At 42.8% G+C, this 27,369-nt stretch overlaps 1 protein-coding gene across 1 annotated transcript; it reads left to right on the top strand.

Moving 5' to 3' along the window:
• Nucleotides 1-633: 633 nt before the first annotated feature.
• LOC120060401 (tyrosine-protein phosphatase non-receptor type 21-like) lies at nt 634-26,909 on the top strand. The gene is made up of 19 exons (XM_039009698.1): nt 634-786; nt 1,992-2,295; nt 5,333-5,502; nt 5,895-5,992; nt 7,297-7,364; nt 7,483-7,553; nt 12,103-12,190; nt 12,504-12,592; nt 13,135-13,222; nt 13,517-13,596; nt 14,152-14,212; nt 14,487-14,568; nt 14,781-16,291; nt 17,154-17,288; nt 21,836-22,054; nt 24,334-24,462; nt 24,631-24,865; nt 25,080-25,240; nt 26,250-26,909. The coding sequence occupies exons 2-19, from the start codon at nt 2,116-2,118 to the stop codon at nt 26,376-26,378; spliced, it is 3,594 nt and encodes a 1,197-aa protein (XP_038865626.1). The 5' UTR covers nt 634-786; nt 1,992-2,115; the 3' UTR covers nt 26,379-26,909.
• Nucleotides 26,910-27,369: the final 460 nt, after the last annotated feature.

Below are 27,369 nucleotides of genomic sequence, written 5' to 3'. Positions count from 1 at the left end.
CTCTGCAACATGTAGCCTAGTTAACTGTGACCTTTGCTGTGACTGCCTAACAGTGTTGTTCATGTTTACAATAAAATGTTTTGTTATGTTGTTATGAACCGCCTCCTCTTTCATCATGGAACTCTGCACAAAAGTCGACTTGTCTCAGCTTTGTCCTAGTGGGAGGGGTGTGTGTGCGTCTATTTTCATCCAGCAGTATCACACTGTTTTACAGCAACCTCAGCTGGCATTAATAAATTAGTAAAGTAAACGGACAGTTCACAAATGAGTATAACATGAGCAGAATTATAGATTTTCAGTGTACGGGGCTGAATAACGTACGTCGTAAGCAGGGTGGCAGCTGTCTCATTCTTGGCATTTTCCCTGCCTGGCATTCCAGCTGTCTGATGTCATTGCCTCTAAATCTGCCGTGTATCACGCCGCTGTTGAAGAACTACTCAAACTTTTATAAAGAAATACAGCCGTTGAAACTCATACAGGACCTGGAGAAAATATATTTAATGTAAATGTTCATAGTTTTGTTTGTCTATGTAAATCAACATTATAGGAAAACGGTTGTGTTAAAAAGAGTAGAATATAGATCCGCGGATGTAGAGATTCATACACACTTGTTGCTCTTTCCGCAGGAAGTGAAGCACGTCGTTAGCTGAGTTGGTTTTCTGTATGCAGCTTCCAAACTAAACCTTTTCGATATTTGACATAACTATCACCTATAATGACTGGCGGCAGCTTTGGATATGCACAATTTACAAATTGACTAATTTGCTTTTGGCGGACATCAATAAGGTAAAGATGCTAATGTCAACTATCCTGCTATTTGCAGGGATTTTGTTATGGTGATGGAGAGCCCATTTTGACGCTGTGGACGTTAGCTATGCTAGCCTGCAAGCTAATTAGCTAAAGTTAGTGTACTGCAGGCTTTCCCAAACTTTTGCCCTACCACTAGTCAAAGTGTGATGTTGAGTTGGTTATTTGGATCAACTGTGTGGTGCTAGGACAAAACACAAAAAGTGCAGTCGGGGGATGGTGGCAGGACCGAGCTTGGGAAACCATGAAGTAACTTACTGGATCGTTTTTAAACGTACTGTACTGTCTGTGGTTCTATGTTTAGGCTTTTTTGGGAGCAACTCTGTTTTATAACCGTATAACTAACTTTGTATAAAAGTGTTTGTTTATTTTTCATGTAACCCGAAGTAATTTGTTGCTTGAACTTGATGGCGTTAATGAGCTAACGTTAGCTAACTAAATTAACACGGCTAGTTAGCCACCTGACTTTGCTAGCTGGACTAGCTAACTAACGTAAAAAAAATAATGCTCATATCTGATGGAGACTGTCCGTCTCTACAATATCATGTATTGTACGTTGTCATCTAGTATATTGGCTATTAGCTAGTAAAAGTCGTTGATGTCATTTGTTCCAAACAACTTTAGTTTACTAGTTAAATCTGGACTGGAGCTCACTGCACTGTCTATCAACATTCAATTTTGATCTCTGTTATTCCAGTGTAATGGAAGTGACCTACAGATAACTTTGGGATGGAGAACCATTAGCAAACTACTGGTACAGAGTTATTTGCAGCTCATTCAATAATCACTCGACTGTCTGATTTGCACCAAGAAATTAGATGCTCCCTGTCTAACTAGCTAAGTGGATTACCAATAAGATGGGTTGTTTCATAAAGGGCATCTGTTTTATGTTCTGAGATTGGTTACCTCTGCTGGTGGTCAGGGATTGCAGGCTTTTGTTCCAGCCACACACACTACATAACTGAATCAACTTATCAATGTTGAACATTAAAATCATGTGTGTTAGTGCTGGGTTGGAACAAAAGCCTGCACACAATGTTGCTCTCCAGAACCAAAGTTGGTGATTCCGAATAACATGTCATATAGTATAATACTGCTTGCTATGTTTGTCTTGAAAATGTTATCTGGAATGATCAAATCAATTATATTGTCTCATAACAATTAGTCTCTTTCTGTTTTCACAGGGATACATGTATCCAACTCATGGATGGCCTCTTATCCACTACATTTTTGATGGGCAAAGTTTAGAGACAACGGGACATATATTTCTGGATCAAGGAAGTACTCCTTGCCAAAGGACTTTGAAACATGCCCTTGCCATTCGGCTTAAAACTCAAAAGAACTCGAAGGTATACTGTCTCAAGCAAGAGCTGTCTGGTCACACGCATTCAGCTGCTCAATGGGGAATTTGTTGAGTTTACTCTTTCTGTGGAGAGCACCGGCCAGGAATGTTTGGAGGCAGTTGCACAGAGACTTGAGTTACGAGAGGTATGTATGCTCAAGATGACTGAAACACTGATGGTTGTCGTTTTGTTCGTGATTACTCTTCTCAAGTGGGTGGCCATTTAGGCTAAAGTTATCATGGTCTATGATCTGTTCTCCAACAGCCTACCTGATAGTCCTGTCATTATAAAACAATCAGAAACCTAGAACCTTTCCTATTGTCTTGAGGTTATGGAAAGAATAATTTGTTTCAGCCAAAGGCATTCCACATTGACCTAGTCATTCTTCAATCACGTAGGCCATGCATGCACCGCTCAAGTGGACCCACCTCTGCTGTGAACACAGTGGACACACCTGTGCTGTGATTCAGTATGCATCTGAATCAGACTCGGTAGCTAGGTTTCCCTCTAATTGGCAACAGAGTTTCATGTGAATATTCTAGAATCTGCATAAAGAAAATATTGTTTGTGCGGTGCTTGCGTATGTCTATACTTTGTGTAGCCATTAACGATGATGCTAATCATACTCATCTTCTGGTAAGAATGGAAAGGCTTTCCCAAAAAAACTCAATTAAATGTTAGCTATAAAGTAGCCTAAGCATACCTGGCAGAATTTATATCATGATTATTTACATAAATCCAGTGGCCATTTGTTTATGGCTGATCCCATTTAGTCGACTGGTAAATTGTTTGGTCGATAGGCTCAGTGGACTAATCCATTGTGGAGGCCGAGGGGATGGCACACCACTATCACCAGTACATTTACTGTTAATTCTCATAATTTCTAATCTACAATGTTTGTTTGGTTATGGTCATTTCTGTTAATGTATTCAATATATTATTATTATTTTGACAGTCTTTTACTATTCTCATTGTCAGAGTGGACACGTTGTTTGCAGAGCTCAAAACCCTATGCTATACTTGTGAAAAACAAGGTTTTGGTTTATTTCATTCCATTTACGAGTTTTGCCAATTTATTAATTGTCTTTTGTTTGGAGCTCTCCTGTCAACGTTGAGTAAGGACGTGCACCTGATTACGCATAGGAGGCATAGGCTACTTGGACTGCGCGCAACTGTAGGGCTATAAATGTGCCCATTTGCGGATCTGATAGTATTTCTGATTGTCTTAACCCACCACAACTGAGCTGTGGAGCATCTCAAAGTATTTTTTAATTAATCTCAAACAGCAAATAAACAGTCTGTTTTTACATCATTGACAATAGTTCCTCAGTGTAGACTATTTGAAATATCTTTACAGCTCAATAACCACTCTGCAAAATAAAACAACAATGCTCTGATCCAGTGGAAACTTCATAAAATTGGCCTACCTGATTACTTCTTATCCCTTGCTCAAAAAGCCTACAGCTGTGTCTGCCCCGGGAAACTCTGAGGGCCCAGAATATTTATACAGTGTTGCTAGTTTGCTAGCACCAGACCAAGTTGATACAATGTTTAAAGTTCCTTGCAGACAGGCTATGTGTAGCCAATGTGATTCATAGGATATTTTCTACCTGCAGTCTGCAATGTTTTTATTTGTTGGCTTTATATAGGATATTTTTACATAGTTGGCAATATAAGTTACTTTTAGATTTGTATCATTTTCATTTAGTTCAAATTTTCATTAACAACACGACAATGGTTTTGAGATGCGAAGACATTATTAAAAATGAAATTGTTTGAGAATGTGCATATGAAAACCAGAACTGGCACACAGATCGGTAGAAATGGTTAGATAAATTGGCACTCGGCATGAAACCGGTATGTGTAGCCTACCGGCAACTTCAGGAGCGTAACGGCAGAATCTGCAAAGGCCAGTAAGAGCGGGAGGAGGATGGTCGGGTACAGGTTTTTGTTCTTTTGGTTGTCTTGATCTCTGGCTCCCTCCTTGAGTTATTTGTGTCTTAATTATTTCATCAAACAGTGCCCTTAAAGCATCGCTCAGTGCATATAGTTGATTTTATTAAAACACATAGGGTGGGTCTATAAATGGAAAATACACAATAAAAATGTAGACCAGTCGATAGATTGGAAGAATAGACGACTTTGCAGTCACATGAGCGCTACAGAAACTTCTCTCGGTAACTACAATCAAAAAGTCTACATTTTTTTAAATTTTTCCCAGACCTCAAAAGTGGTCTCATGGTTTAAGCATTGTGGACTTTGAACATCCAATTTTGTTTTTCTAATCAAAAAGTGTTTTGTTTTCTTTTGAGCTTAAACCGGAATCCTGGAAAACAAAACAGAGAACTGAATTTGGGGGAAAACTAAATGGAATCAGGCCAAAAAAATTACAGATTTTATAGGGCCCTATATAGGAAAGGACACTGAAATAAATCTATGGTCACATGGTTGAAGGATCTGTTACCATGCAATATATAAAAGGAAGATAGAAATGCTTTCTAAATCTGTAGGCTGGTAGCCTATGTTTTGGCCTGACTATTTTGCCTTCAGAGAATCTCTAGAATATGCTCTTTGTTGGAATGTCTTGATTCTCTCACAGACGTTGATGATCTTTACCATGAACTTTGTGTGAACTGTTTGCAATAGGGGAGGGTTTAAATTGCCTAGCAGTGATTTCTGCTATAAATTCCAACACTTCAAATAGACATTCAGACGTTGTAAATGGGTTAGCAATGGTATAATTGTAGTGAGAGCAATCATGCTGTGAGCCTTGTGGCCAGACTCCCTTCATCATAAACAATACAGATCAACTCCAGAACCACTGTTCATTGTGTGATGCACACTGCTCCACCCCAGTAGACAGTCACAAGACTGGACAGGGAGTGGCAGCAGCACAGCAGCCTTTAACTTTACTTTGGGCTTGTGGGTCAAGATTCATGTTTCAGATGAATACAAGCTATGTGTAGTAGTATCGCCATGTTTATGAAGGAAGCACAAACATTTTAAGTATTCTATAATTTAGCGTAGGAAATTTAACCTAAGCTATTGTCATTGTAAACCAAAATACCATATTACTGTCATTTCATTAACAAGTAACGATTTCACAATCGCCTCATCTTTCAATAGTCTGCTTCCTGTTTCCCTGATTTTAAAGCCCCACATTTCCTTTCCTCCCCCACCAGATAACATACTTCAGCTTATGGTACTTCAACAAGCAGAACCAGCAGCGTTGGATCGATCTGGAGAAGCCCCTGAAGAAGCAGCTGGACAAGTACGGCCTGGAGCCCACTGTCTACTTCGGCGTGGTCTTCTACGTGCCCACCGTAGGCCAGCTGCAGCAGGAGATCACTAGGTCAGATATCCACTTAACAGAGGGACACCAGACACTCATTCAGGTTGCTTCTCATGCCAAAATGTTGTCTCCTTCATGTATTTCTTGGTTAACTCTTAGCCACACAGTTCCCACCATATTGATATAATCTATCCATTTCTATTGGACCAGTCAAAAGTAGTGGGATGTAATGCATGTATGTCCTACATGCCAGAGGATTTGCCATACTCCGTATGCCATAACACTTACTGAGCATTGAGCAACTCAGTCCAGTAACCACTGTTTTTTCCTGTGTTGGCACCCACTACAGTATGACATCACATCTCTCACTGACCAATGGAGGTGTCAAACCAAGTCATGTTTGTTTTCTGTCCACACCTTGAGATTAACCAACTTCCTCTACCTCCCTACAGATATCAGTATTATCTCCAGTTGAAGAAGGATGTTCTCGAAGGCCGAATCCCTTGCTCCATAGAACAGGCCATCCGCCTGGCTGGCTTGGCAGTGCAAGGTAATGTGAATACTGAACACTGGCTCTGAATGTGACAAAGGGAAATTCAACTCGGTACACACTTATCTACTGATGGGGTGACTGAGGATCGCCACCTGTTCAAACTGTGGTGACAGGTCAGGTCCTGCCATAGGTGGCCACAGCAAGTGTTTTGCACCACACTCACACACTGCTGTCATGACCTGTTGTTGTAAATTCCACAGCTCATGCTTTATTGAACCTAAAGCTGGTGACGGTACACCAATGCAACAGGAGTGAAGTTGTTAGAGTATGGTTTCGAGGATCATTACTGAATCTCAGCTCGGGACTCGTCAGAAGTCTCATATGATTTCAAAGCATACCTAGGGAAAACGCGAATTTTAAACTTGAATATTTTCAGTTGCTATTCAAAAGAACATCATTGATGTCTCATTGTACAACGTAAGGCCATTTTCTACTATCCTAAGTAACCTTGTTTGTATAAAAGCTGAGGAGCACTTTATTTCGGGTTTATTGAGCTTTTCACAAGTCTGTTAATGTAGGACACTTATCAAGCACCATCAAGCCCAAACCCACCTATAAACTGGCCATGCTCAGGGAGTGTAGATTCCCTTTGCATGAGTCTCCAGCTTGACATTTCTGGACTCCCACTTTTGCCCAGCCAGAAGAATCTCAAACATTACTGGCAAAGTTATATCAGGCAGTGCAAGTTACTGGCCTAGGTGTTAACATTGCACAGCAACTGAGATCACTTACTGGTGCAACCCAGGTCCAAACTATTGCTGCCCAAACTGCATAGCAAGCTAGATCAAAATAGCATCCCAGTAATACTAAAAGCTTTAAGAAACCTCAAGTATTTGTTGACTTAAAAAAAGCCCTGCTAAGTTTGCTTTTGGTTTTGGACATTGTCTATTTTTACCTAGCTGCTGAGGTTAGGGCTTGTGGGGGCCTGGCCGGTAGAGCCGTAGCTAGCATGGCTAATGCCTGGGATACTGAACATAGCTGTGAACATAGCTGGCGTGCAGACAGAGATTGCTGTTAACGTTGGACCACTACAATTTCAGACGTTAAAGCAATCCCGTGTCATAACACACGGGTCCCCTGCTTTTCTAAAATAAGCATCATACCATTCCGAAAATCCATGGACGCTTTGTCTGCCTCGCACTAACTGCAGAAATAGACTCATTACAGACTTGTACCTATTTAAATAAATGTTTGTCAGGTTTTCACTTGTATTCACTGCTAGGAAAAATATTACTGTAGTGTTATATGTATTCACCCAGTGTACTAAAATTAAGATTGTATTTTATTATTTTCTGTTTCAGCTGACTTTGGAGACTTCAATCGTTACGATTCGCAGGAGTTTCTTCAGAAGTTTGTGCTCTTTCCTATCGTAAGCAGTTTCTTTCTTTTCTCTATGGCATTGTGTCTCAAAGTTCTTGTTTTACGATCTATAGTCATCTGTTCATGAATGTGCACAATGTAATCTAGGTTTCCCCATCTATTCATAGGGCTGGATCCAGGATGAGAGAGTACTGGAAGAGGCCACTCAGAAAGTGGCTGTGCTTTACCAGAACTACAGGTGAGAAATCTTCAGATGTTTCCACATCAGATTTTCCATCTGTGGAAAAGAAGACATGCCTTATATTCTCCACAGGAACCCCCCTTCACAACTCCTGAGGCTGACATTCGCAGTGCCTTTTAATTGAGTCCAGGTTCGATCCATGCAGTGGGCCAGTCCATGGTGCTTCTTTCTCATCTGGCCTCAGCAGGCTGAAAATAAACCCATCTGACCAGGGGTCCTCAGCTCTAATTTACAGTCAGGCAGATAGATGAAAAGCCCCGAGCCGGGGCCGGCATGGCACCAAGCCACCTCCAAGGCCAGCTGGTTTTCATTCCGGCCATCCCAATCTGCAGGTTTCCAGCCTTCTGCTCACCCCCCATATTAACTGGATAGATAGATGGAAAAAGCTGTTTTGGGCCCCAGCTACAGGGGAGGGAGGTGTCAGGTTGGGGTTTGGGTTCTGGAGGTGAGGAGTTGATGCTTGCCTCAATGTTGGTGTGTATGAAATGGTTTCACTGCTTTGTGTGTGTCAATCGAAGTGCAGTGACACAGATGAACAGAAGATGGAGATGATGGGGGATAGCACATAGCAGCAGCTGATCTTGCTGGTGGTTGAACTAGACTGACACTTTCAGTTTGTTGAGATATGGGTTGTCAGGGCTCCAGACTGCGACCATTTCGTTGCATTTTGCTACCCTTTGACTTCGCTGTGCGAGTAAATGTTTTAATTGGTTGCATGGGTACGAGCTGCACATTCTACATTTGTATTTATTATGCGTCCCCAGTATTTCCTCTCCCTGGGGTCTAGCAAAATTAAAGTAATTTAAAAAATATTACAATACATTTCACAACACATTAAGTGTGTGCCCTCCGGCACAGTGTACATGTGTGTATTGTGCATATGTTATCGTGTATGTATTTGTGGGTGTGTCTTCACATACCCCGCTGTTCCATAAGGTGTCTTTTTATCTGTTTTTGCATGGGTGTCCGAGCTGTGTGCTAGTAGTTTAAACAGACGGTGCATTCAACATGTCTATACTTCTCATAAGTACAAGTAGTGACGACGTCGATCTCTCCTTTACTTTAAGCCAGGCGAGATTGACATGCATATTATTAATGTTAGCTTTATTATGGACAGACCTCTCCCGATCAATATGTTTTGACCATGACAGTTTACAATCAAGGGTTACTCCAAGCAGTTTAGTCCCCTTAAGTTGCTCAATTTCCACATTATTCATTACAAGTTTTAGTTGAGGTTTAGTGAATTTGTCACATGCAATGCTTTTTCCCCCCCCTGGAGGCTGTCTGAGTGGACTGATCCATTGTGGAGGCTGTGGGGATGGCACAGTCCATCAGTTTAAGAAATGTGCTGCGGAAATTGTATATGGTTATATTACATAAGAACAATTGTGCAAAACCCCCCAAAAATAATATTTTATAACCAATGCGTTTTCTCCCGCGGACAGTGGTCATTGTCCGGTTTTGAAACGAATTAGTGCACTGAATTAGCGCCTTTTCCTAGACCATGTTGCTATGTGCATGATAGCAAAGTTAACCAGCATATTGGTGTTGAACAATGCGGCGGAGGCAGCAATGGAGTTAGGAGGCAAGAAAATAGCCCTTAACTTTTTTTAGACATCTGTTTATCTAAACAAGTGAGGAGAGAGGAAACCCCAACTTAATTAGGTTTATAATCAATAGCCTAACTGATAAATGTGCCTGGCTTTATAAATCATCCATATACACTACTGTTCAAAAGCCCAGTGTCTGTTCTTTTGCCCATCTTAATATTTTATTTTTATTGGCCAGTCTGAGATATGGCTTTTTCTTCAACTCTGCCTAGAAGGGAAATTCCTGATTTGAAATGCAATCAAGCATTTTAGTTTTAAAATAACAAAGCGATCATTGAATAATTAGCGTAAACAATAAATAGGCCATAACTATTCCATTTCGGAAATTGCATTCACCAATGAAGGCGACTGTTTTTAGTCTTTGCTGTAATAAAGGCTTTACAAAAAAAAAGTGTTACAACGGACTCTGGTAGGCTTGCAATGTATTTAGTGTTTACATTGTTCCAAACGGTCAGAGAAAGAATATTGTAATCTAACAGCACCTGTTTGGCACACATAATATGCACGCAGCGCTTGCGCCTTACCTCTTTTTTTTTCTCTTGAATGCCAATATTTTCCACAACTAGTGAAAGTTATTCCACACATCTGACTTCCCCTTTACTTCCTGATTAACCAGTAAACTTTCCCCGTTTTGTGTTTGTCACGTCTTCTGTATCAATTCTGCTGTCACGTGTTACGGTGTTCAGAGTTTGTTTATTGATGTGATTATGATATGCAATAGTTCAGGCAATGCGTACATGTGTCACATAAATAGAGCAAGGGTTGAGGGGAATGTTTTTCGTAAACTTTTCAGTCGGAAATTACTGTAATTTATGTTGCCACTTCAGCAACTAAGTCAGCCACCAACCGATTGGTCGAAAGAACAGACGACTCTTGGTCAAACAATATTGTTTTTTTTTGTCAGGGACGGCCCTAATCCTTGTGGTTCCTGTAATGAAAGTCTCTGCCCTGTGCCTGTTCCGATGGAACTTGATGATGTGAAGAGTGAGCGAACCACTCCCTCTCCACCGTGCTCAGATTGTAGGAAATATCATTTAACTCAATTGCGGGAAAAATACAGCCTTGGAAGCAACTACTGTCGTCACTGTTGAAGAGAAGTTTCTCAGCTTTCTGTAGGCATATTATTTGTTTCTGATAATGGAGCTCTATAGAAACTATTTTACAACCAAGATATTTGATATGGCTTTGAGATATTTCGCACAAGAAATGTGCATTGTCCATTGCAAGTGCATGGGACTCCATTGAGTAGTAGGCTACCACAGCAAGGTTAAAAAATAAAAATAAAAAACTTTTAGATTAATACGTGGCTACCATCAGGGGCTATTATGTTTAGAGTTAGATTTCACATTCAGGTAGTGAATAAGCCCCAAAAAAGTGATATTAGTACATGTAGATAAATGTATCTTTATTGAACAAAAGACAAGGTTCAGCAATGGGCCCACTGTGTCACCATCAGGAATAATTGGGCACATTGCCCTACGATGAATTACTTCTGTACTGTTTACCACACTTGCCAAATATCAGAACTCAAAATCAAACTGATCATGCAGTGTAATATCCGTTTGATGTATTTTGAAGGATGTTTACAACTTTCAAATGTATTCTTCTACAGCACCACTGGTCCGATCGATTTTAAGACTTTTGCTCAAACAATATGCTTGCTATTAGCCAATGAGTGTGCATGAATGATGATTTTTTTTCTTCCCAACAGCACCACCATGGAGCCAAACTGAACCATACTTAACAGATTAACCAGGCTCATATCCCTGAGCATGTGTGCCAAATTTCATCACTGAGTCAATCCGATCAAGCAATTTATAAACGTGCCCATTATAGCGCTACTGTGTGGTTGAGCTGAATGTGCTTAGATATGTTGAGTCTTGACAGTGTTTGATGTGTACCAAATTTGGTTACAATGTGAATATCTCTCAGAGTTAAATGCATTTGTGCCAGACCACGCCCACGTGATTGCTTATTGGTCAGTAGCCAATGCTTGAGATGCTATCCTGGAAAAAATGAATTTGTGACAGCTTGCTCCATCGATGCCATGTTTTGTGCAGATTAGTCATTTGGTGCCAGAGAAGTAGTGTTTTTAAGTTAACTGTTTTTCACAAAATTCTAAATGGTAGAAAATCCATCATGGTGGACCTTATGGGTCCTTGAGGCACACTTGTTCCTTGTGAGGAGAGGGACCTATCTACTGAATTTCAGGACTCGAGCTCAAACAGGATGAGGGGTGTGCGATTTAAAAGTTTGCATATTCAATCACTTGTTAGTGCCATGTGGCCATATGGCATTGCATGATAGAGTGTGGCCCTTGCTCCTTTACCATCATGCAAAGTTGCAACCTCCTGACCTCGGCCTTACCATCTCACAGGGATATGCATTTTTATCACCAATCGGCAGAAGAAGGAAAATAATAATCAACTGCAATCAATGCAATAGAGTTTCACCAGCTACGATGCTGAAACCTGAAAATGATGGGGCCCTATTTTAACAGTAATATAACGATAACCTAATTATCAGCCCAAAATTTGCTGGAATCATGCATTATTCCTGCATAGACATGTTAGATGAAACAACTTCATTCTTGAATATAATCTCAAACCGTAGTCTAGTACACCTTTTTAATAAAGCACTTTGAATGACTTTATAAGATGATTCCTTATTTATTCTATTGTGTCACGGAGTGAAATCATGGGTTGGTGCCACCAACTGAAAGAGTTAGTGGCACCAGTGCCAACAGGGGAAAATGTTAGTCTGGAGCCCTGGGTGTGATGTCATGAATCCTGTTTTGGAATGTGACCTAAGTATGTGTGGGTTTGTCTGTGTACTCTGTCTGTGCTGGTTAATGGATGTTGGTGTCTCCATTTGTGTCTGTCTGCTTTGGACATGTGTATTGTTTGTTAACTTATATTGCTGTGTGTTTCTCTCAGGGGGTTGCCTGCCCCAGAGGCTGAGATGTTGTACATGCAGGAGGTGGAGAAGATGGAGGGCTATGGCCAGGAGAGTACCCCAGCCAAGGTGAACACAGCTACACCAACCTACACTACCTGCTCCACCAAAGCCTTACTGCACTACTACATTGCTATCCAGTCCTATTGACATTCTGTCAATACCTCTATTTTTCAACATTATGTATGTGTGAAGACACGAATAAAGGGACAGATGGTTTTTCAGTTCAAAATTCAGCAGGTGCTGATCTTCTGGAATATATTCATAGAAGTATAAATATAGACCCCTCCAGCACAGAGGACAAAAAAGCTCAGTGAGGTCCACATTTTTCATTAGCTATAGTTCTTCTATTTAATCCTCTTCTCTCTTCCCATCCCCACAGGACAGCCAAGGCACTGATATCCTCCTTGGGGCCTGTCTGGATGGCATTTTTGTCAAGCACAAAAACGGCAGGCCACCCCTTGTATTCAAGTAAGACAGGAAATCATTTAGTTTATTTTTATATACATTTTTTACAGTATTCCCCCAGCCCTGCAATATGTTCTGCTTCTAAATACGGGCTGTCTGAATAAAAGCCTGTCTGCTATTTGTGTACATGAAGCAGTAATTGTGTTAGATCCAATGATTAAGCATATTGAGTCTGGTTCAGTCCACAGCTAGCTACTATTCTTAGATGGCATGGTCGTCTCTGGCTATTTTGGATCAGATGGGATGTTCTATAGTTGGGGTCAGGGGTTTTTTCTGACCATGTGACCTGGCAAGAAGAAACTCTAGGCCTCAGATCAGGTCACATGACTTCAATTTTACACAGAGGAAGTCTCATTTTGTGTAGAATATCCCAGTCTAAATGCTACTGAGAGTGTTGAATGTAAACACTTCTCTAACTATTGACTCAGATATGGTTTCTGTTAACGTCACTCCCCTCCCACAGCAGGCTGCAGAAACTGAGGTTTTGTGACCACTGACACTGCCTCATGCTCTCGCCCCCCCCTGTGTTTTAATGTACTGTGTAGGTGGAATGAAATTAACAACATGACTCACAATAAGTCCTTCTTTGCCCTGGAGCTGACCAACAAAGAGGAGAGCGTGCAGTTCCAGACCGTGAGTGTCAAACCACCACCACCACACACCGCAATTATCCTCTTCCCATTATACACATTGTCCCACACATGCACTGGAGTTCTATGCTCTCACAGTGCATGCTGTGTGAATGTGTATTGACCTTTCTAGATAAACATGTGATCTTGTATGGCGGTAACTATGCCACATGCGTATAGAGTCAACAACCGCTGGGCAAAGCCCCATGCAGTTGTATTTAGGTAGGTGGATGAGTAGAGCACCACCACCAGTGTACTGAATGTCTAACGCTGTGAATGTTTTCTTTCCCCTCTACAGGAAGACCTGGAAACCTCCAAATATGTGTGCCGGATGTGTCTGGCCAGGCACAAGTTTTATAAGATTAACAAGAGCAGCCTGTAAGTGTCTCTCTTAAGGAATCTAGCCCTGTTCCTGTGTGTGTGTGTTCTCTCCTCATTCCTGTCCCCTCTCCTCCCCTCTCCAGAGAGGAGTCTGACCCCCCTTCGCCTTCTGAGGGCTCCCAGAAGTCCATTCTCACTCTTTCCTTTCCTCGCTTTCCTTTTCTGCCTTCTAACAAGGGGTGAGCAACGCTGTCCGCAGCCACCGCCCACAGTACAGGTCTCTTCAGAGAGCTTCTCCTAAAAACCAACCAGAGCCCTACAAAACACCCTAGCTACATTCAAATGACACCAATCCTCTCATCACCACCTTTTTATGTTTTCAATGTTTGGGCGAAGAAAGACGTATACAAATAAAACAAATCTTAAGAAAAGGAGTTCTCTCCTGGATATTGCTTGTATTTTTCACTGCGATAAAGGGAGATTTAATTTAACAGAGAAGAGGTGATCTGAGCTATTCAGCCTTCTTAAAACTACTTCCCCGAGTCCCTTTCAACTTGAAAGAAAGCCTTTTTGTTTTTACTACCTGTTTCGTTTTTATGTTCCTGTTCTCAGCCAAACCCAGCCTACCGCTGTGAACCCAGTGAGACGCCGATCCTCCACCAGGATGTCTCTGGTATGCTGCCAGTGAACTGTACACACACACACACACACACACACACACACACACACACACACACACACACAAAAACACGAATTCTCTCTCAAACACACACACTTTCCCTCTAAGCTATGGCCGGTGGAGCGCAGAACATGACAAACGTCAGACTCTGGCCAGTGCTTCAGCACACCATTAGATTTGTGTGTAAATCCATGCTGTTGGGCTGCATGAAGATCAAGTGTGCAGTAACTAAATCGTGTTGTTGGTTGATCTCTCTCTCTCTGTGCAGCCAAAGCCTCCACCCTACATGTTGCCCCCGCCACAGATGCACTACAATGGTCACTTCACTGAGCCTTACACATCCTCACAAGGTACTTATACAGTTAGGCCTGACCTTACCAGGATCACTGGTGTTTCGTCTCTAGTTTCAACCACAATCATGCATCTATCTGAGCCCTAATGAACAAAGAGATGAAGGTGAATGTCCGCTCACTGCTTAATCATGCCACAATGCTTAGATTAAAGGGTATGTCCTTCCTATGCCTGTAGTTCTAAAATACCCTGTCTTTGTCCTTTGTCTCAGACAACCTGTACATGAACAGTCAGCACGGCTACTACTACCACTCCCAGACCAGCCTGGACCGCTCACCACTTGAATACGGCAACAGCGGCGGTGGGAACGGGCGGCTGCGTAACGGCAGCGTGTACAGCGCCCACAGCACCAGCTCCCTCACCAACCCCCAGCACTACATGCAGCCCTCGCCCATGTCCTCCAACCCCTCCATCACAGGCAGTGATATCACCCGGCCCGACTACGTGCCCTCGCACCGCCATAGCGCACTCATCCCCCCCTCCTACCGCGCCACCCCGGACTACGAGACGGTCATGAGGCAGAAGAACCGGGGAGGTGGAGGAGGGATGGTGCATGGCCACGAGCACCGCCAGAGCCACTCCATGAGGAACCTGAACATTGGGAACTCGTACGCCTACAGCAGGCCGGACCCCCTGGTCTACAGCCAGCCGGAGATCAGAGGAGAGCATGGTGGAGGAGGAGCGCACCACCACTACCCCTTCCATCTCAACTCCAGCTTCCACAGCCCCTCGCCGTACCCCTACCCCACGGAGAGGAGGCCGGTGGTGGGGGCGGTTAGTGTGCCCGAGCTGACAAACGTCCAGCTGCAGCAGGCGCAGGAGTATCCTGCGGCCAATATCATGAGGACCCAAGTGTACCGCCCTCCACCCCCCTACCCATACGGCGCCCACCCACGGCCCGCCAACAGCACGCCGGACCTGTCTCGCCACCTGTATGTGAGCAGCAGCAACCCGGACCTGATCATTACGCGGCGCGTGCACCACTCGGTCCAGACCTTCCAGGAGGACAGTTTGCCTGTAGCCCACTCCCTGCAGGAGGTATCCGAGCCCTTGTTCCTGGCTGGACCCCCACAACACCACTCCCACCAACACAACGCACACAAACGCAACTCCATCGAGATTGCCGGCCTGGCTTACAGCCTGGAGGGTATGAGGGTCAAGGAAAGGACTGTATCTGCCTCAGCCGCAGACACCCCCCCTCTGGCCCCGCATGGCCCCTCAGGCTCCCAGCTCAACGTGTTCCTGGAGCGGACCAAGTCAGAGGACGGGGGGGAGGGGAAAGAGGACGTTCGCTACGGCCACAAGAAGTCCCTGTCAGACGCCACCATGCTGGTGCACAGCAGCGAGGAAGAGGAGTTTGAGGATGAGAGCGGACGCCACACCCCCCAATCCCACGATGCACTATTGTCCGGGCCTGACCCGCAGCAGCTTCTAACCAATCTGGGACAGATTCCCCTGGAGCCCCCGCCCGCATATCCCATTGGCTCCTTCCTTGACCCTGTCCTGTCTGGCCTCCCGGCCTATCAGGTGCACCCACTGATCCAGGAGGCGGAGTCACTGTACCTGTTTGAGGGCGGGCAGACTGGCAGGATGGTGCCCTCGATGTCGGATAGTGACATCAGTGGGCAGAACAAACCGAAGACCAAGAAGGATTTCATCAAGAAGAGGCCTGTGTCAGACGTTCCTGCTGGGAAGAAACCCATTGATGGCCTGCCTCCTGCCGTGAGTCATACACCCTCTCCTCTGCCATAGTAGCCCCAGTCTCCACTGCTTTACTCGCTGCCCAAACATGCCTGTGTATTTAGAATTGTTTTTTAAAAGCACATTTGACTACTAAGTTTGACTAGAGGTGTCAGTGTGTCTTTCATTGTTCAAGGAACAGCTGTTACCCTATCTTCATGTCTTGGAGACTATTTTTAATTTCTGTCAGTTAAGATATATTTTTCCTCTTAGCTAAAATGTCTGACATTTGAATGATTGTCATTCCCATCACGGACTGTCACACAACACAATAGTGGAATATACCAAAGGCCAGAAGTGGGCCATGTTCATTTCAACCTCCCGAGTGGCGCAGCGGTCTAAGGCGCTGCATCTCAGTGCTAGAGGTGTCACTCAACTGGCTGTGATTGGGAGTCCCGTAGGGCGGCGCACAATTGGCCCAGCGTCGTCCAGATTAGGGTTTGGCTGGGGTAGGCCGTCATTGTAAATAAAAATTTGTTCTTAACTGACTTGCCTAGTTAAATAAATTTAACAAACTCACGCTATCTGTTGGTCAGGTGACTAAACCTGTGACATCACAATCACTTCTAAACTCACTGACCCACCAATGCAGGGGTATTCTGGGTAGTTTCATGGTGGTTGGGAGACCGGTTCACGATGACACCTTGTGCACCTGTAGCTGAAAGGAATGTTGCAAGGCGACCTCAGTAGCTGGTTCGGTCTCATTCCATGGGAAAACACACCACCAAACCAGGCTGAGCCATAACTGCCCCGCCCCTAACTTCCTTAGACATTCGGTCAACTTCAGCCATACTCACTCTTTCTCTCTCCCCTCTACCTCTCTCTCTGTCCTCCGTCACAACAGGGCATGAAGAAGCGGGCTGAGCTGAAGAAGATGGGTCCTCTGAAGGTGGCGGCCCTCAACGGCCTGACCCTGTCCAGGCTGCCCATGCACGAGGGAGGCAAGGACCAACCTGAGAAGGCCTCCAACGACGAGAGGGTAGGCACTGGCAGTGGGCAATGCTCTAGACTAGTTTAAAGGTGCCCACCAGGGAGCAATGCGTCCCCTAATTCGGCGTAATTCCTGCACTAGAGCAAAATAGTTACATTTCCACCTCCAGAAGAATGACACAGGCTACTTATATATATTTACGAATTGGGGTTGGGATAGAACATTGTGGTGAATTCCACATTGAGTGGAGAAACATCAACAAATGGGGAACTAACAGCTGTCAGTGTAGCTAGCTAGTATGCTAACCTTATCTAGCTAGCTAATGTTATCTGTTCTTGCCGTTTGTTTTTTTGCTACACCATATTCAAAAGATTAGCTAGCTGACTTGGCTGGTTCTGGAGCTGGATGTGTCATAAGCATTTAGGGAAAACTTTGCCACAGATGGAAATCAGTATCTTTGACTTTGCCGTCTATTGTTATCTCAAGTTTTTGCATCTTCAATATGAGCCATGCATTTTTCTACATTGTAATGGGCACGGTGCAACCTTTTGGTAGGTAGGCTGCTGGCAGGCTTCGGCTGCGGTACAGCAAAGCCAGTCAGCCCGTGCTCATGGTCCTCACAGGGGAAGTGAAATGATAGGCTACAGCAGTGGTCACCAACCGGTCGATCACGATCGAAAGGTCGATCTCCTAGGCAATCCTAGTCGATCGCCAAACATTTCCGTAAACACCCAACGATAAAGCCCTGCGTTCGTGTTTTTATTTATTTGTTTTTACGCTGTCGGCGGTAGGTGCACCCGTTTCAGCTGCCAGACGCGCCGGGTAGGCTGTGTTCCCATTTCATGTGTCTGAAGGTACAACCTCTGCCTTCCCAGAGGGCCTGGAGAGAAAATCAAGTGCACTATAGGCCTTACCACTGGCCAATCGGATGGCTCAGATTACAATGTTTGCAGTAACATAGGAGGTGTAAAAGAAAGTTAACCTGTCTGGCTCTGGCGTTCCGCTAGCGGAACTCCTCCCACATTCCACTGAAAAGGCAGAGCGTGAAATTCAAAAGATATTTTTTAGAAATATTTAACTTTCACACATTAACAAGTCCAATACAGCAAATGAAAGATACACATCTTGTGAATCCAGTCAACATGTCCGATTTTTAAAATGTTTTACAGCGAAAACACCACATATATTTATGTTAGCTCACCACCAAATACAAAAAAGGACAAACATTTTTCACAGCACAGGTAGCATGCACAAAGCCAACCTAACTAACCAAGAACCAACCAAACTAACCAAGAAACAACTTCATCAGATGACAGTCTTATAACATGTTATACAATAAATCTATGTTTTGTTCGAAAAATGTGCATATTTGAGGTATAAATCAGTTTTACATTGCAGCTACCATCACAGCTACCGTCAGAAATAGAACCGAAGCAGCCAGAGTAATTACAGACACCAACGTCAAATACCTAAATACTCATCATAAAACATTTCTGAAAAATCGATGGTGTACAGCAAATTAAAGACAAACATCTTGTGAATCCAGCCAATATTTCCGATTTTAAGTGTTTTACAGCGAAAACACAATATAGCATTATATTAGCTTACTACAATAGCCTACCACACTACCGCATTCATTCATCAAGGCACGTTAGCGATAGCAATAGGCACGTTAGCGATAGGGAATAAACCAGCAAAAGATAATAATTTTCACTAACCTTCATAAACCTTCATCAGATGACAGTCCTATAACATCAGGTTATACATACACTTATGTTTTGTTCGAAAATGTGCATATTTAGAGCTGAAATCAGTGGTTATACATTGTGCTAACGTAGCATCTTTTTCCCAGAATGTGCAGATATTTTTATGACACCAACTATTCTGACCAAATAACTATTCATAAACGTTACTAGAAAATACATGTTGTATAGGAAATGATAGATACACTAGTTCTTAATGCAATCACCGTGTTAGAATTCTAAAAATAACTTCATTACGACATCCAGCTTAGGTATAGCGAGAGAGTACCCAAAATCTGGGCGCAAACGACTAGTACAACATGTTCGACAGATATATGAAATAGCATCATAAAATGGGTCCTACTTTTGATGATCTTTCATCAGAATGTTGTACAAGGGGTCCTTTGTCGGGAACAATCGTTGTTTGGATTTAGAATGTCCTCTTCTCCAGTCAATTAGCACGGAAAGCTAGCAAAGTGGCGCTAAGCTCTCCTTCCTGAACAAAGGCACACAACGCAACACGCCTAACGTCCCGAATAAATTTCAATAATCTAATAAAACTATATTGAAAAAACATACTTTACGATGATATTGTCACATAAATCAAAGCCGGAGATATTAGTCGTCCATAACGACAGCTTATCAGAAGGCAAATCCAGGTCCCTTCACGCGCTCTCCAGAAAACAGGAAACTGGTGACACGTCATGCCGAAAGCTATTATTCGACCCCAGATCAAGTTACACACTCCATTTCTTCTCTCACTGCCTGTCGACATCTAGTGGAAGACGTATGAAGTGCATGTATACTGATATATATCAAAGACATTAATAGGCAGGCCCTAGAACAGTGCATCGATTTCAGATTTTCCACTTCCTGTCAGGAAGTTTGCTGCAAAAGGAGTTCTGTTTTACTCACAGATATAATTCAAACGGTTTTAGAAACTAGAGAGTGTTTTCTATCCAATAGTAATAATAATATGCATATTGTACGAGCAAGAATTGAGTACGAGGCCGTTTAAATTGGGCACGATTTTCCCCCAAAGTGAAAACAGCACCCTCTGTCTTCAACAGGTTAAGGCATAGTTGACTAGAGTGAAACTGTCAACGAATAAAGCAAAGAGCTGCTGTTTCTATGAGTGAGTTTAAGTTCTTACTCAGCACTGTCAACACTTTATTCAACACTTTATTCGTCACTTTTATAAGCCATAAAATGTGTGTTCTTCCTACTTCCATTGGCGCTACAACCAGCACTGCAGCTGTAGTCGGAAAGTGTCGGAAAGTGTCGGAAAGTGTATCGTAGAGGAAAGGACGGACGGTGAGAGGCGGACCCTCAGTCTGCTACTCTCTCCCCTTCCGCTGACACTGACCATCAGATGCAGGGACCATCAGCCCAGTAAAATAAAAAGCAAATTATTTAAATGTATGCTCACTCAGCTGTGCCTCAAGTAATACAAAAACCGAAAATGGTCCGAACAGCAAGCAAAGCTGCACAAACCTCATTGCTACAGTATTGTTTTAATAGGTTAATGTTGCATAGGCTTTAAAAAATCAGAGCAGTAGATCTCGGCTTGCATTTTGACACAGAAAGTGATCTTGACTCAGAAAAGGTTGGTGACCGCTGGGCTACAATGACTTTGATCATGATGCTCATTGCAAATGGCATGTAACACCCTGAGCGCATCAGACACAAAATACAAATATAACAACAGCACAACAAAATAGGTTAACAAGTTCCTTTAATTTTCTTTTGCGGGTGCCTTTTCATTATAGGATAGATACTTGTGGTTTAGCTGCACCAATTTAAAGCAGTGAAGCAAGACTTTAGTGGTCAAAGCCATTCATCTTGGGCTGACGGGGGGGGAACAGGGTTGCAAAATGCAATCATATCAAGCAATTATTATACCATTTATAAAATAGTCATGAGTACAAAACATTAGGAACACCTTAATTTGCCCACAGAACAGACTTAATTTGTTTAGGGCATGGTGTCAAGCATTGCAGTTCTTGACACCTACTACCATACCCTGTTCAAAGTCACTTAAATCTTTTGTCTTGCCCATTCACACGCTGAATGGCTCACATACACAATCGGTATCTCAATTGTCTCTAGGCTTATCGTTCTTTAGCCTGTCTCCTCCCTTTCATCTACACTGATTGAAGTGCATTTAACAGGTGACATCAATAAGGGATCATAGCTTTCACCTGGTCAGTCTGTTGTGGAAAGAGCCGGTGTTCCTAATGTTTTGTACTTGTGTGTATATTTAATATTAGACTAGCGCAGAAATAAGTGAAAAAAACTTGTTATCCATTGGATAATAAGTCATTCACCCCCTATAGCTCAGTGTAGGCGAAGACGAAAAGCTGTTTGACTCAGTCGCGACTCTGAACTTTGCAGGTGTTTCTGATTTAATAAACAATGCCATGCTTGTAGGTGGGAACATTAGAAATAAAACCCAGCCCTTAAAGAAACAGACATGGCTCCTCACTGCTCTACATTTGCATAGTTTACTTGGGATGTGTAAGTGGTTTCGATTACCAGGTGATCAAGCAGGCAGAGTAAATGTTGTCTACAAGGATTGCTGTTGGGAGTTTTCTAACATCTATTGTACATCCAGGTCACCTGTATTCAAAGGGTTGTGTTTTACATCATGCGTTATATAAGACTTTATTTATGGAGATGGCTGATATGTTTCCGTCTCATGCACAACAGATACTGCTACTACATGTTTCTAACCATCAGGAAAATGTACTTTCTTCTTGCATACTTACTTACAAAACTATAGCTTTTCAACTCTATACCCGTTTCATGTCTAGAAGCTGATCAATCCAATGTGTCATACTCTGTTTCTCTCAGTGTAAGGTGCTGGAGCAGCGTATGGAGCAGGGCATGGTGTTCACAGAGTACGAGCAGGTGGCCAAGCGGCGTCCGGCAGGCGACTGCAGCATCGCCCAGCTGCCAGAGAGCGGCGAGAGGAATCGCTTCCAGGATGTGCTGCCCTACGACGACACGCGTGTGGAGCTGGTGCCCACCAAGGAGAACAACACAGGCTACATCAACGCCTCGCACATCAGGGTAATGTTACACAGACTACATACACCATATGCTTAAATATATTCTCTAAAATGTTTATTTCAAACAGAATTTTGACCTTAATCGCAATGTAATATAAACTGTGTCTCATAAAAACAAATGTGAACGCACAAACCTAAACCATATAAATTAAGAGCAACTTAGTCGAAAAGCAAAAATAGCTTTTTAATATGTCGTCAATATTTTCCATGTAGAGTACATTACCCAGTGATAAATCTGGAAATAGTGAATCCCATGGAGAAAGAACAGAAGCATAATCTTGAACTATGAAAACATTATCCCATTACTGTAATAAATGAATCAATATATATATATATATATATATATATATATATATTATTTTTTATTTTTTTTAATTAACGTCCAGAAAGAATGATGAATTTCGGCTAAAGTTGAATGTAGAAAACATCCCACATAGGTCAATAAGAAAGTAGAGGTGTGAGGCCCACGATTGGTTTTGTGCCATAGCCCTTCAGTCCTGGCTCTGGGGTAATTCTCTTCTTATTATCTGTTCTTGTACCAAGTGTAGGTGGTAATGTCAGAGTGCAGGTGGTGCTACAGGTCAGATTTCCCACTTCCTGGTTGGATTTTTCTCAGGTTTTCGCCTGCCATATGAGTTCTGTTATACTCACAGACATCATTCAAACAGTTTTAGAAACTTCAGAGTGTTTTCTATCCAAATCTACTAATCATATGCATATATTAGCTTCTGGGCCTGAGTAGCAGGAAGTTTACTCTGGGCACGCTTTTCATCCGAATGTGAAAATGCTGCCCCCTATCCCAAACAGGTTTTAACAGACAATGTCACTGCATACAACAGACCAGAAGAAGATTCAGAGTAATCTTTATTTTATGCCGTTTTAATGTCTGTAGAATAGGTTGAATAACAACAAGCTACTAAAGCAATAATGCATGAGGGGGTGTGGTGTATATGGCCACCATACCACAGCTAAGGGCTGTTCTTAGGAACGATGTAAAGCAGAGTGCCTGGATACAGCCTTTAGCCGTGGTATATTGGCCATATACCATAAACCCCTGAGGTGCTTTATTGCTTTTTATAAACTGGTTACCAATGTAATTAGAGCAGTAAAAATACATGTTTTGTCAAATCCAGGGCATACCACGGCTGTCAGCCAATCAGTATTCAGGGCTCAAACCACCCAGTTTATAATTGTTGTTATTTAACAAGGGTTACTGCAAAAGCTAAGAATGAGACCATAGGCTACCTGCAAGAGATGAAAGATGACCAACACAGTTCCTGCTGTTCTCAAGGCCATGTTGCATCTCATACCCTGTAGTTTTAGAAACAGTTGGACAACAAAACGTAATGAATCCAGAAGTGATTATTTTATTTCATGCTGACTTATGAGTCCAACAAAAGGATATAGCCCCTTAATAAACTGTTTTCAACAGTACATTGTACCATTGGAACTTCATTTGAAAAGGACCTTGTAGCCAAAACATTGATATTTAAAGAAAAGTATATTTGATCCTTTTGCCCTAACTTTTCTACTCTTGTTATAGCAGCATAAAACAGTGTAAAATAGCATTACATTGAATAGCATTACTGCACCCAGTAATTTAAGTCAATATTTTCAGATGTAATCAATCATACTTAGTCAATGTAAGGTATTTTTAGGGTCTTGTATGTTAACTTACTGACAGTGCATGGGAACAACGAGGTTATGTGGTGTAGGATTGACACATCAGGTGCCAAAATACACTGAACAAAAATATAAACGCAACGTGCAACAACTTCAAAGAGTTTGAGGTACATTTCATATAAGGAAATCAGCCAATTGAAATAAATTAATGAGGCCCTAATCTATGGATTTTACATGTCCGGGCAGGGGTGCAGTCTTGGGAGGGCATAGACCCACCCACTTGGCAGCCAGACCCACCCACTGGGGAGCCAGCCAATCAGAATAAGTTTTTCACCACAGAAGGGCTTTATTACAGACAGAAATAGTCCTCAGCACAGTAATACGTGCTGGATGTTAAGTCACTACCTCCAACTGTTGACTGTCACATCCTAAAAAACAACATTCCTATAAATGCTCTTCATTCCAGATTACTGCTGATGGCTCAGGCATCTGTGCAGACATTGTCTCCTTGATAATCATTCCTTCCCCAGGGCTGGGTAGGGTAATGAGCAGCATGGCATGCATGCATACCTGCTGTGGCTTTAGATGGAGAACACAGAATGTGCCTTTATTGCTTAATGAGGTCACTAACCATATCTCTCCTCTGGCTTTTCCTAGATCACGGTGGGTGGCGACGAGTGGAGCTACATCGCCTCCCAGGGCCCTCTTTCTAACACCTGTCTGGACTTCTGGCAAATGGTGTGGGAGCAGGGTGTGGCCATCATCGCCATGGTTACAGCTGAAGAGGTGTGTGTGTTTGTTAAACTGATCTGTATTATGTCTGTCAGAAGTGTAAGTTGTTATTGAATGTCCTCAGATCTAGCAGTAACATGACTTGTTGACCTTTCTGTAGCAGGTTTCTCAGCTCTATCCTTCTGGCTAACCTTTAACCTTTTCCTCTAAACCCCTTTGCAGGAGGGTGGCAGGGAGAAGAGTTTCCGCTACTGGCCACGGCTGGGCTCTCGCCACAACACGGTGACATACGGACGCTTTAAGATCACCACGCGCTTCAGGACGGACTCAGGCTGCTATGCCACCACGGGCCTGAAGATCAAACACCTGCTGACGGGCCAGGAGCGCACTGTATGGCACCTGCAGTACACAGACTGGCCCGACCACGGCTGCCCCGAGGACTTCAAGGGCTTCCTCTGTGAGTGGATCGTTTGAAATGTAGATGTAACGTGTATTCAAACCAGGAATTCGCCTTAAGATTGTAAATCTATATTCCAAGGGAGAGGTCAAGAAGGCAGTACCAGTCTAATTTGAAGGGGTGATTAATTGGTACTTTGTTGTAAAATCCTCTTTTTTCATTAAGAGTTTGGTTAATAAAATAAATCATTTATCTATTATATTTTTTTACCCAGCGTACCTGGAGGAGATCCAGTCAGTGAGGAGACACACCAACAGCACCAGCGACCCAAAGAACACCAACCTACCCGTGCTGGTCCACTGTAGCGCTGGAGTGGGCCGCACCGGGGTGGTCATACTCACTGAGATTATGATCGCCTGTCTGGAACACAACGAGGTAAAAACAAGCTAACGTCTACATGTATATTACCATTACAGTACTGGTCTACTGGGCTATATAGTGGGATCTGCATATTGCCATTACATTGCTGGGCTATGTAGAACACCTAAAACATTCTGTAAAGGTTCATGCTTCTCTTTGTTTTATGTTAGGACAGCGTGAATCATGTCGCCAGGCTTGAACCCTAGTCTATTCCATCATTAATGCAGGCATTGGTCAGTTTAGATCAGGGATGGGCAACTGCCAGCCCACGGGCCCCCCTTTTTAAGGCCCTCGGATCAATTTCCCCCAAAAAAACAAATAATAATTTGATTTCATTAACTTACTGTTGTGAGTTAGACTAGTAAAATACACAAAGTGCAATTTTCGAAATTTGGTTGTGCATCAGCAGTTTTTCTCTTATGTCAGTGATAGTCAATTAGCCCATGTCGGCTAACAATTTTTTGATTGCTAAGTTAGTTTAGGGCCAGCTATCTAAACGTGTTATCACGGTCGAATTACCGGCCGGGGGGCCCCCATTTGATTTTGTTAGTCTCAATTAGATCTATTAAAAACTGTAAACATTTCTCTACACCCTATGGCAAAATTGATAGAATTACAGGAAATTAGCTGTAAAACAGCCCATTTTCCTCTCCGCCCCATGGAAAAATTAGTATTGCATTGTTAGCTATAAATTTGCTAAATCTCTCCCCCCCCATGGAGAAATGTATAGAATTGCCAGGAACTTGCCTTAAAAATAGTACATGTTCTCTACAACCCATGGCAAAATAGAATTGTACAAAATTAAAATGTAAAACATTTCTCTCCACCGTCAAGAGGGCCAATAAAATGTTTTGCTCGCAATGGGGCGCAACTGCGGCCCCTCATTATGAGTTCCAATTTTTTGTGGTTCCCACCCCCATCAAAGTTGCCCATTTCTGGTTTAGCTCAAGAGGCCCCTGAACAAATCCAATAACATACTCCTTTTTTAACATGTCTGTGTCCTGTTTCCCCCTCTTTCCTCCAGATGCTGGACGTCCCGACCGTCCTGAACATGCTCCGGCAGCAACGCATGATGATGGTGCAGACCATCTCACAATACACCTTCATTTACAAAGTCCTTATCCAGTTCCTTCGCAACTCCAGGCTAATCTAAGCGCAAACCTCGGCAGCCCCCCCCCCCCCCCCCCCCCAAGGTTTGTGTCGGCCACGAGAAAGCATCTGTGGCCTTTAGCTCCAAAATGGTGGTGCTGGTGGATGGTCCTTTTTCGAAGTGTTAGTGGAGGTGAGACTGCGATAAAACCTGACAATGAAAGGATCGCATGACTTTGTGCGTGTCCCCCTCTTGAACAGTATTAATGAGATTTCACTGTAGGATTTTTACACAATTACTGACATGAAACCCAGCACTTGAAACCTAGACATGAAACCCAGCACTCTGATTATTGTATATCAATATCATTAATTACAGATATTTGTTTATCACAGATTTTAGTTTTGACGATTTGTGTGCTGTGCTGGATGATGGTCTTTATAAAGAAGGACTTGACTAATGTTTTGATTGAGAATTCCTGAAGGAAGTTAAAATCACACTTTGATTACGTTGGACTACTGTTTGTTGTCTGCTTGACGGTGGAAGATGAGAATGGTCACTTTTTTTAATGAAGGGCATCTTTGGTGAACTGCACTTGTATCTAAGGAGTGTAGATGTGTTACCATGTTTCTACTGTGGTGGTTTAGGATTTCTCCTTTGCTCTTATTTGGCTTAGCAATAGGCCTGACACTAAGACCATGTATTGATTTATAAGAGGGGTTCATTTTATGGTATCACAAACCTCACTTTGGGGAAAACTGGGTATTTGTAACCAAAGAGCTAAAGTCAATAGCTACACACACACACCATGTTGAGTTATTCAGGTGTCTACCAAAGAATCTTTACTGTTAAACACAAACACACATTGAGGTATTTGGACATACCTGGAATTTATGGAATTAAATTACCCCCCCCCCCCATTCTGTCTCTCCCATATAGCACTATACCAGACATGGCTCACACATAATGTGCAATCCGCAGTTGAAATAATATCGAAGTGGGAGCTGGAGAAATGTAGCCACTCTCAAATTCATAGACAGAGCTATGTGTGCAA

The sequence above is a fragment of the Salvelinus namaycush genome, chromosome 15, assembly GCF_016432855.1.
Source record: "Salvelinus namaycush isolate Seneca chromosome 15, SaNama_1.0, whole genome shotgun sequence".
In the NCBI taxonomy this organism is placed as follows: Eukaryota; Metazoa; Chordata; class Actinopteri; order Salmoniformes; family Salmonidae; genus Salvelinus; species Salvelinus namaycush.
The sequence above is the reverse complement of the archived record's forward strand: the minus strand, read 5'-3'. Positions and strand labels throughout refer to the sequence as shown.